The following is an 11,692-nucleotide window of genomic DNA, read 5'->3' as shown; positions in this document are numbered from 1 at the left end:
GTTTGATCATGCTTCTCCAAGGTCAAAGCACTTTTTCTTCACAAAAGAAGTTGTATTTTTTTTAAAATTGAAGTGTTTAGCCTGACTTTTTGAAGAAAAAAAAGTACATTTAAGTAGAAGCAGATAAATACAAATAAATTAGCCAAATACAAATTGCTTCTCGCCAAAATTACTGTTGAAAAAATATTTTAAAAAAAACGCTTCTCAAAATAAGCTGATTTTGAAAGTTTGGCTGTATTAGTCTTCCTTTTCACGTTACGTTATAAAGATAGGAAAGGAATTAAAGAAAGTAGTTCAAATTAGATTGGAGCAGAGAAAGTCTGATTGGGTAAATGGATGAGTATAAAATTGAGGCACAAAAAGCGAAAAGGCAAGTCAAAATCTAAAGAAGAGAGAAAGACACAGAAGACCAATTGGGAACTGGTCAGGCAACTCTCAAATGCTACTAACATAAATTAAAGGGCCAGCCTTTTCCTATTTTACTTCAGTGAGCAATCAAGTTTCTATTTTGAGGTCATAGTCTCAAAATTTCATGGCGAAAACCTCAAAAGCAAATCAGAAAAACACTTCTTATAGTAATAACAGTGACAAGAATAACAGTAATAGCGGCGGTAGCGGTGATCATGCCATTTCCAAAGGGAAGAGAAAGCGAAAAGCCGTCGTCCCCAGAGATTCTCCTCCACAACGTAGCTCCATATACAGAGGTGTCACAAGGTATATTTTCATTTGTATTAGTTCTTTTCTTCAATTAAGTGTGTGATCATTTCATTTAAAAGTTTAAGAATTGTCAGAATTTAATTTTTTTCAATACGTCCCTTCACGTGCCTGCAGCCTGTTCTTTTTTCATGAGTTAAGTATGTGAAAATTCTTTTCCCGCTGCTGGATACATATTATTATTAGGCACAGGTGGACGGGTCGATATGAAGCTCATTTATGGGATAAGAACTGTTGGAATGAAACACAGAGCAAAAAAGGAAGACAAGGTTCACCATTTTTTTGTCCTTTATTTTGTTTTCTTTTTCCTTCATTAGTTTATTATTTAGTGATTATGAATATTTAGCTATGATGTTGTTCAACTACATTATTGATGGGATCTTTTTCGTTTTCTTTGGCTCCTCTTGCTTGAATGGTGATTGTGATAAAATCCAATAAAAATGCAGTATATCTTGGTAAGTTATCTATCATTATCATTCAAATTAAAATTTTATTTTCATAATTATTAAGCATTATATTTCATGTTGAAAACTTTTGCCTACGTATAGCATATCAAATCAGTACTATTCATTACGAGATTTTCCATTTGTAAAAGGGAAGTTTAATTTTTTTTTTAAAGAAAGTAAGCATTGCTGCTTACCACAATGAGCAATTGATTCAATGAATCTTATCTTATTTCTTGGGGATTTCTAATTAAGGGGCCTACGATGACGAAGAAGCAGCTGCACATGCATATGACTTGGCTGCATTGAAGTATTGGGGTCAAGACACCATCCTAAATTTCCCTGTAATTAGTCCTAAATATTATGTTTATTTTTTCTATTTATTAGCTCTACTCATAGTGCAAACTTTTGTTCTATCACTAATCCTAATTCTATTTATTTTTATTGTTTTTTTTTCTTTTGGTAATGAATGTAGCTGTCAACGTACGAAAAAGAGCTAAAGGAAATGGAAGATCAATCGAGAGAAGAATATATTGGTTCTTTGAGAAGGTACTGTCGACTTCCGTAGAAAGAAATTAAAGCTTCCCGGGCCCTTAATTAATATTTGTACTAATTTAATTAAGTAATGAGAGTTTTATTTTGCAGAAAAAGCAGTGGATTTTCAAGAGGAGTCTCGAGATATCGAGGCGTTGCTAGGTAATTAATCATCATCTTGAGAAATATTAAGAAAAATTTCTACCTTACCCTTTGAGCAGGGGGTGACCTACCCCTAGGTAACTTCGAATAAAATTGTATGTATGTATGTGTATATATCCTAAATAATAGGTATATATTTTGACTGATATTTAATATTCAAATCTTGGGTAGATGCGGTGGTCGACTGGGGGCACAACTTGACTTTTAGTACATTATCTGAGTTTAATTCCGACCCTAGCATTTGTTCAAATTTTTATTCCTTTCACTTTTAAATCTTGGGTCCGCCTTTTATCTCCCTATATTTGTAGTACACTGTAGGCTATACCATTTTCTTGATTAGAGTTGTAGTTAATACAAGATCACTTAGTGTGCCCTACTATTAAATTAGTATTATGCACCGTATCTAACCAATATTCGGCACTTTAGACTTGCCTCGATCAAAAGTATTCGGTGATCTGAAATTGCTGCACTTAATTAAAGCCATAGGTCCACCCAAAAAAGAAAAGAAAAAGACAAGTAAAGGAGAAGTTTTGCATGCTTTTGCCAACCACAAATGTTCTAGTTAATTATATTTGATAGTAGTGCAGCTCGAATTTCTAACAAGAAAATTTAAAAAGCTGTAAGAATATCACAACTAGTATTCGAATCTACTATAATATAAAAGAAATATTTTGTCTGATTTTGCCGCTAAACTAGAATGAATCTATAAATATGTGTAACAAACTTTTTTCTTACCTTATTTGCACTGTATAATTTTTTGACGAAAAGAATTTAATGTAATTTCTTTCAGACGACCATACACTCGATCTAGGGATATGTATGTAAAAATAAAATGAAGCTTGACACCATTTGGCCAAGCTTCTAAAATCAGCTTATTTTGAGAAGTGCTTTTCTCAAAATTACTTTTACAAAAAGTGCTTTTGGTGAGAAGTAGTTTGTGTTTGGATAATTAATTTGAAAAGTACTTTTGAGCAGTAATTAGTGTTTGGCCAAGTTTTTTAAAATTGCTTCTAAGTGTATTTTTCTCAAAAGTGCTTCTCAGAAAAGTGCTTTTGGAGAGAATCTACTTTTTTTTGCTTCTCCAAAACTGCTTCTGCTTCTCCTCAAAAGCACTTTTTTTCCTTCCAAAAGCTTGTCAAATACTTTAATTTTTGGCCAAAAGTGCTTTACGGCTAAAAAAAAAAAAAACACTTTTGGCAAAAAAAAAAAGCTTGGCCAAATAGGGTATAAGAATGGTGCCCATGATTGCAACTGGTATCACATGAACTGATATGGGATATGGGATTTTATCTCTTCCCATTCTTGTGGCATTGGACTTGTCGTCCTGACCTTGACTTTAGAACTCTATATACACTGCTTCACGCCACTTTTGAACATGTGCTCGCAATAATTAATTTCACAACATAAAGTAGTAAAAGAATAATATTAACAGTAAATATATATTTTTTTTCTTGTATGTATTTGTACTTTATGTTTTATTACGTAAATTCTTTATATCTAACAAAATTTAGGTATTACTCATTTGTAGACACCACCATAATGGGCGATGGGAGGCTCGCATTGGCAGGGTATTTGGCAACAAGTATCTCTACCTTGGAACATATGGTACGTATAGTATATCCGTACATACTACTTGTAGTATATTTTCCTATTTTTCTTTTCCTGTTAATCTCTTGGAATTATCCCATTTTTACACTTACTAATAGAAAGTAATAAGATTAAGAATTATAATTAAAGGAATTTTATTAGTCCTCCCTTTACATCTTGATAATTTTTCTCTTATATTCATAAGTTTTGGTCGCTTCACTGATCAACAACTTCACTGACGTCCTTATCAAAGACATTATGTTCTAAATCAGTACGTCTAATGATATTAATCTTAAATGCAATTAGAAATTTTCATGGCCCCATGTCACTGCATGTGGTGGGGAGCTTATAGTTGTGTCTTAGATTAATATTGCCAAATGAAAACAGTTATGTCGGTTATCAATAAATAGCCTATTCAATGTTTAATTATTCCAAAAGACTCACAAACATATCAATGGAATAGGAGAAAGTAAGTCAAATAAGAGAAGAAAAACAGCCAAGAAGTTAGCTAGATTAAATATTACTAGTTGGTTGTTGGGTATATGGATCACCAACTTTCAACTGCTAGGTCTGCTATTTAAAACATCCCATGAGATCCTATGAGCCATGACTACAATTTCAACCTCCAGCTCAATTTTCATTGACCGTAATTATGTTGATGGGATATTTCACACAAATTATGCACATAGACAAGTACTACGTATAGACCCAGAAGAGAAATATATGACTGTATCGGTATGTATCTTTTGCACCGTATATGCAGAAAATATATGATTGATGTAACAGCCCAACCCAGTAGTGATATTGTTCGCTTTGGGCTTAGGCTCGCACGGTTTTAAAACGCGTCACTAGAGTCTAAGGCTTATTTATTTATATACCCAGCATCTCTCCCGTGTTTTGTCGATGTGAAATTTGCCTAAGGTGTCACATACAACCCCCTTAGGACCGAGGGTCCTCGCTCAGGTTTGCCCCACCACCATGCGGAGTGGCTCTGATACCATATGTAACAGCCCAGCCCGCTAATGATATTGTCCCTTTTGGACCTAGTCCTGCACGGCTTTAAAATGCGTCACTGGGATCTAAGGCCTGTTTAATATACCCAACAAACAAGTTACTAATAGCATTGAAATATACAGTATTCTTTTAACAAACAAAAAGACTTGATGAATACTTAAGGTAGGTCTTGAGATTGGAAATTATACAGTGTCTATATATTAGATTATTTTTATTATGTATATATAGTATATGTTAATTTTTTTTAATTTTTAGTGTACTTATTATTTTTTATTTCGGTATCTCTTAGTAAAATATATGACTTGCCACAGTTTGAGATGCTAGAAACTGAAAAGGATATAATTCCACTGTAGCTTATTTGAAAAACAGACTTTAACTCATTCTTTAAATCAACCTTTTCAACATAATGAGTGAACATAACTTTTGTCCTTTTTCTTGAAATCTTTTCCTTCCCTCATTTCTTTTTCTTTGCAATTAGTAATTGATAATAATAACATGCAGCTACTCAAGAGGAAGCAGCAATGGCATATGATATGGCAGCTATAGAGCATAGGGGACCTAACGCTGTTACAAACTTTGACCTTAGCCGTTACATCAAGTGCAATCCTCAACCAAAACCAAATCCTAATTCTACTGACCTAAATCCCATTCCTAACACAAAGGAGGAAATAAATTTTAGCTTCATCAACCAACAGCACGAACAGCAACAGAGCTCAAATTCTGCCGGAACCACCGTACCTCCGCCACATCCAGTGGGCGGCACAGCTGCTTCATCGGCCGTTGACTTCCCTGAGACACCGCCGGAGCCGGACAGGCCGCGGAGGAGTTTTCCAGATGACATACAAACATACTTTGACTGCCAAGATTCGAGTAGTTTTGTCGAAGAGCATGATATTATATTTGGAGACTTGGATTCCTTTCTGTTGCCTATGTTTGCATATGAGCTTAATACCTAGCTAAGTAGCTTAACTTAATTAGGAGTTTGAAGTAATATTACGGCATTCGAGATACATAATCAAGAATGTTTTAATTGTTAATATACGAGTAAAAGGTTAAAGGCAGCTGGAAGAGTCGAGACCAAAACAAAAAAAAGGATAGAAATATTATTTCTCAGTTTTGATTTTTAATATTTGATTATTTTGTTTTACTTTATTTTATTTAAAGAGCGATCTAGGAGAGAGAGTCAAAGTGAGGTTGTAGCGTTTAGCTACTGATTTTTAAGAAAAATGAAGAAATGCAGTAAAAACAATAAAGAATTTAAGATAAGGAAAAGGGATTCAGTTCAGTCATGCTCTGATTACAATGATTAGAATCCTATATACTATTCAGCCAAAATGGCCAGCTAAGGAAGAGTGACAACCTTCCTTACTAATAGACAAGTGTCCACCTTCTAGGGGAGTGGCAAAGAAGTGCGCAAATTTGGTTCGCAGAATAAGGATGAGTCAAGGCAAAGAAGTGCGCAAATTTAGTATACCCGTCGATCACTACCAGCACTGAGTCCTTCCCATTGGATTTAGGCAGCCCGCTTATGAAGTCCATTGCAATATGTTCCCAAGCTCGTGATGGTATAGACAGAGGCTGTAGAAGCCCAGGATAAGCTACACTTTCTGACTTATTTCTTTGGCAAGTCTCGCATTCAGCCACTTGTTTCTTGACATCCTGCAGTAGTGTAGGCCAATAAAATAGTGCTTTGAGTCTCTGTTGAGTGCCAAGTATGCCTGAGTGGCCACCCCAAGGTGTGGAGTGCATATCATCAATCAATTTTTTTCTAAGAGGACCGTGGCTACCAACCCAAACTTTATCATTTTGTGTGAGAATTCCATGTTGCAGTTGCATCCCTGGAACTCCACTAGGATCAATGCTCAATTGGGTGATAAATTCTTGTGCGATTGGATCATTTTGGTAGCTGTCTAGGACTTTTTCCATCCATTTGGGCTGAACTACTGTAATACCAGAACATTCCCCTTCCTCAAATTGTCTGGAAAGAGCATCAGCAGCTACATTCTCAACACCCTTGCGATATTGAATTTCATAGCTAAGCCCAAGCAACTTAGTAACCCCTTTATGCTGCAATGAAGTAGTGATTCTCTGATCCTTCAAGAACTTCAGGCTGAAATGGTCTGTTTTAATAATGAAATGATTAGGCTGTAAGTAATGGCGCCACTTCTCCACAGCATGAAGTAGAGCAATCAGTTCCTTCTCATAGGTAGAAAGTCCCAAATGTCTAGGACTTAATGCTTGACTAATAAATGCAAGGGGCCTGCCCTTTTGCATCAACACTGCCCCAATGCCTTTACCACTAGCATCCACTTCCACTACAAAGGGTGATGAAAAATCCGGTAAGGCTAGCACAGGAGCTCTAGACATTGCTTGTTTTAGTTCTTCAAAAGCTTGAGTAGCTTCGATGGTCCAATTGAATCCCCCCTTCTTTAACAGATTAGTCAAAGGTTTGCTAATGATAGCAAAGTCTTTGATAAATCTTCGATAATATCCTGTAAGGCGAAGGAACCCCCGTAGCTCTTTTATCGTCTTGGGTTTCAATAGCTCAAAAAGACTCCATGCACTTCTCATCAAAGATAAACTTGACATCCTTCTCTAACAATTTGCAAAGCGGGTTCACAATTTTTGAAAAATCTTTAATGAATCGCCGGTAGAACTTGGCATGACCAAGGAAACTCCTGACCCCTTTGGCAGAAGTAGGGGGAGGGAGCCTTGAGATAACCTCTATTTTTGTCTTATCAACTTCAATTCCTTGCCTTGAGATTTTGTGACCCAATACAATTCCCTCTTGCACCATAAAGTGACATTTCTCCCAGTTGAGCACAAGGTTGGTTTCTTCACATCTTGCCAAAACCCTATCCAAGTTCACCAAACATTCTTCAAATGAATCTCCCACCACACTGAAGTCGTCCATGAATACCTCCAAGATATCCTCCACCATGTCGGTGAAAATTGCCATCATACATCTTTGGAAGGTCGCTGGGGCATTACATAGTCCGAATGGCATTCTCGAGAAAGCGAACGTGCCATAAGGACATGTAAAGGTTGTCTTCTCCTGATCCTCCGGGGCAATGAGAATTTGATTATACCCCGAGTAGCCATCTAGAAAACAATAAAAGGCTCGGCCCGCAAGACGATCGAGCATTTGGTCCAAGAATAGTAGTGGGAAATGATCTTTTCTTGTCACCTTATTCAGCTTTCTATAGTCCATACACACTCTCCAACCCGTAACTGTCCGAGTAGGAATCAACTCATTGTTGTCATTGGTCACTACCATCATTCCACCCTTCTTTGGCACACATTGGACCGGAGAGGTCCATGAACTATCCGAGATCGGGTAAACCACACCGGCGTCAAGCCACTTGATAACCTCTTTCTTTACTACTTCTTGCATCACCTCGTTGAGTCTCCTTTGATGTTCAAGAGATGGTCGTGCATCCTCCTCCAAGATGATCTTATGCATGCAAAATGCGGGGCTTATTCCCCTGATGTCCGCCAAAGTCCATCCTATTGCCCTTTTTCACTTTTGAAGCGCCTCCACAGTGGCCTCAACCTGCAAGTTAGTGAGGCAAGAAGAAAGAATAAATGGAAGAGTAGAATTAGAGCCCAAGATCCAACACCGGTGGCTCCTCAATTGATGGCTTGGTTGGCGGAGTTTTGCGATTCTCAAGATCCAAAGATAGCTTCCTAGGCTCATATGAATATGAACCCATTCCATGCAATGCATTCACGCACTCCACTCTACCGGCATCATCATTGACATCCATGTTAAGAAGCACGGCTTCAAGAGGATCTTCAACATTAATCAAGGCACTTGGGTCATCCACTATCACCGCCGTGACAATGTCCACAAATGAACACACCTCCGTACTATTGGGTTGTCTCATTGATTTGCACACATGAAATACCACCTTCTCATCACCCACATGGAATGTTAACTCCCCTGCTTCCACATCAACCAATGCCTTCCCCGTAGCTAGGAAAGGTCTTCCAAGAATAATAGGCACTTCGAAATCCACTTCACAATCCAATATGACAAAGTCGGCCGGCAATATGAATTTGTCCACCCGGACAAGCACATCGTCGATTATACCTAAAGGCCTCTTCATCGACCGGTCCGCCATTTGAAGTCTCATTGAGGTTGGCCTAGGTTGCCTAATTCCCAAAGTCTTGAAGACTGAGTACGGCATCAGATTAATGCTAGCCCCCAAGTCACATAGGGCCTTAGCAAAGTCCGCACTCCCAATAGTGCAAGGAATAGTGAAAGCTCCAGGGTCTTCTAGTTTCGGGGCCATAGAATGCACAATCGCACTAACTTGGTGCGTCATCTTTATTGTTTCACACTCCATAGAACGCTTCTTGGTGACTAAATCCTTCATAAATTTTGCATACCCAGGCATTTGTTCAAGTGCCTCCACTAAAGGAACATTGATTGTGAGGCTCTTCATCATGTCTATGAATTTCTTGAACTGATTGTCATTCTTTTGCTTTGCTAACCGCTGAGGATATGGTGGAGGTGGTCTAGGCAAGGGTGCCTTGGCCTTGGGCACCGCCGGCTCGGGTATATCAATAATGTGTTCCCTAGACGGGTTCACGGCATCTTGAGTCTCTACCCCGGCCTCATCATCAATATCAATCCGCACATCATTTGTCACTATTGGTTCAACCACATTGTCAACATTCAAAGGTGCATCATCATCATGCAACTCAATTTCATCATTCACAACCTGATTCTCAACCGAGGCATGAACATCACCTCCTCTTCCACTCCTAGTTGTAACCGCCATCACATGATTGTTACCCCCCTTCGGGTTCACTACCGTATCACTTGGTAGCGTCCGTTTTAGGTCGGGTATTTAAAGCTTGAGAAATTTGTCCTATTTGCACCTCTAGGTTCCGGATAGATGTATCATGTAAAGCCAATTGTGCGTCAGAATCTTGGTTCTTTTTCATCATCTACTCGAACATCATCTCTATCCGTCCCATATCACTTCCGGAAGAACTAGGCCCTTGTGACTGAAAGGGGGGTGGATTGTTTGGTTGTTGGAACATGGGGGGCCTTTGAAAGCCTTGCCCCCTACCACCACTATTCCAGCCTCCTTGATTGCTATTGTTGTTGTTCCCGTTCCAATTGCCTTGGTTATTACCTTGATTACCCCAATTGTTGTTCTGATTGTTATTGTTCCAATTGTTACCACCTTGTTGTTGATTATTATTATTCCAATTGCCGCCTCCTTGTTGATTTCCCCAATTGCCTTGGGGGCGCCATTGTTGATTCCCTTGATTTCCTCTATTTCCTTGGTAGTTATTGACAAATTGGCATTCCTCAGTTTTATCATCATAACACTCGTTCGAATAACCACCACCATCATTGTTGTCAAACTGCTCACCATTACCTTGAGGTTGTTGTTGCCCTCTTTGCCTCCTTTTTAGCATAGAAACATTCTCCATTGCATTGACTTGGCGCGGATTTTTTACTTGTTGCAATTGCGCCTTCGCCAACTGATTCATTGTTGTTGTAAGTTCGGCAATAGCTTGGCCATGGTCACTCAACTCCTTGTGCAAATGGATGACTGTGGGGTCACCTTGGGGTACATTCGTTCGGCTTTGCCATGCCGAAGAGGTGTCGGCCATTTCATCAAGTACGTCACATGCCTCTTGGTAAGAAAGTTTCATAAAGTTCCCACCAGCCAATTGGTTCACAATGCACTGATTCATGGTGTTGATGCCCCTATAGAAAGTCTGCTGGACCATCACCTCAGTCATGTCGTTGTTAGGGCACTCCTTCACCATTGTTCTATATCGCTCCCAGATCTCATACAATGGTTCCGTTGGCATTTGCTTGAAAGCTAGAATCTCGTCCCGAAGAGCCGCCATATGATTTGGAGAAAAGAACTTGGCAATCAATTTGTCCACCAATTCACATGGGGTGATAGAATGATTTGGTAACCTTTCTAACCAGTCCAACGCTTTGCCCCGAAGAAAAAAGGGGAAAAGCCTCAATCGCAATGCATCCTCTGACACGTTTGTTTGTTTGCTGCCCCAGCAAGTATCTACGAACCCCTTCAAGTGCTTGTATGCATTTTGGTCGGAGGCGCTCGTAAAATATCCCCTTTGCTCGAGCAAGGTCAACATGACATTTGTGATTTGAAAGTTCCCCGCCCGGATTCGGGGAGGAACGATGGCACTCGCGTACCCTTGATTAGGAAGAACTCTTGGGACTTGCTCTTGGCGGTGGCGGAGGAGGGTCTGGAATAGGATTGTTGTCATTTGCATGGGCTGGACGGCCCCTACGTGGAACTTGAGGTGGTATAACCTCTTCGGGCTCAAGATCCTCTACCTCCTCCCCCGCGTTCATGTTGCCAAGAGGATCGTTTGCAGTGAGAGCCATAGTACCTGAATGATTGACACAAATAGAATTAGTAAACAAGAAGAAAAGAGAAGCAAAACACAAGACTAACTAAACCGATAGTCAACATCGTAAGCTCCCCGGCAACGGCGCCAAAAAGTTGATCGCGGCCGTCTCAACACTACACAATGGTAGGAAGAGTGGGTAGCAATAACTAATACCCGAATAGTGGATCGGGGTCGAATTTCCACAGGGAGCTTGGAATGGAGTTGTATTGCCAGTTTAGTTTAGAATTGCGTTTGTACTTCTAATTACACTCCTAACATTTTTGGGGGTTTTTATATTTAAAACTACTTTTGTAATCTAAGGATTAAAGCTAAATTATGCTAAGGAAATATTGCTAAGTTGTGCTTAATATAGGAAAAAGGCACTAGGGTTGTGACACTACCTAGGTGGCTAGCTAACAGATAGAAACTACTAAGGGGAGATTGATAAATCTGGGTTTAGTGCTATAGCCGTTACACAATTGCACTCATTCTCACACTTCTCGGTAGAGAGAACAATTTTGCCCAATTGACTCTCTCGAGACCAATTAGGTAGGCCAATTAGATCGGGCAACTAGGGCTCAAGTAGGGTAATTACTCTTTCGAGGTTTAACCCATTAATTGGGACTACCATTCTCATGGGTCCATCCCAATTCCTTGTTGGGTTAACTTTTAGGGTCATATGACTCTCTCTCTCAAGAAGAGTTAGACCCACTAAGATTGAATTCATGTTTGCAACCACAAATTCTAGATTGAAACTCAAATCAACCCAAATAACAAATACCCAATCTCAATGTCACCCTAGAATGCAACACCCATTAACTACCCACACTAGGGTTGAGCCA

The 11,692-nt window shown here is 39.2% G+C and overlaps 1 protein-coding gene across 1 annotated transcript; it reads left to right on the top strand.

Annotated features, from left to right (window-relative positions):
• LOC109227430 (AP2-like ethylene-responsive transcription factor At1g16060) lies at nucleotides 296-5,581 on the top strand. Its single transcript, XM_019392595.1, has 8 exons — nucleotides 296-714; nucleotides 901-983; nucleotides 1,161-1,169; nucleotides 1,413-1,501; nucleotides 1,633-1,706; nucleotides 1,803-1,853; nucleotides 3,382-3,458; nucleotides 4,956-5,581. Exons 1-8 carry the CDS (start codon nucleotides 533-535, stop codon nucleotides 5,408-5,410), a joined length of 1,020 nt encoding a protein of 339 aa, XP_019248140.1. The 5' UTR covers nucleotides 296-532; the 3' UTR covers nucleotides 5,411-5,581.

This window comes from Nicotiana attenuata, chromosome 6 (genome assembly GCF_001879085.1).
Source record: "Nicotiana attenuata strain UT chromosome 6, NIATTr2, whole genome shotgun sequence".
NCBI lineage: Eukaryota > Viridiplantae > Streptophyta > Magnoliopsida > Solanales > Solanaceae > Nicotiana > Nicotiana attenuata.
Note: the sequence above shows the minus strand (reverse complement) of the source record. Positions and strands in the feature narration are given on the sequence as shown.

What these genes read in the sequence shown, in the direction of transcription:
- LOC109227430 (XM_019392595.1), top strand. Translation starts at nt 533, where the DNA reads ATGGCGAAAACCTCAAAAGCAAATCAGAAAAACACTTCTTATAGTAAT. An exon ending in ACACCATCCTAAATTTCCCT is followed by an intron (nt 1,502 to 1,632) that starts GTAATTAGTCCT and finishes TAATGAATGTAG; the next exon opens with CTGTCAACGTACGAAAAAGA. An exon ending in AGATATCGAGGCGTTGCTAG is followed by an intron (nt 1,854 to 3,381) that starts GTAATTAATCAT and finishes ACTCATTTGTAG; the next exon opens with ACACCACCATAATGGGCGAT.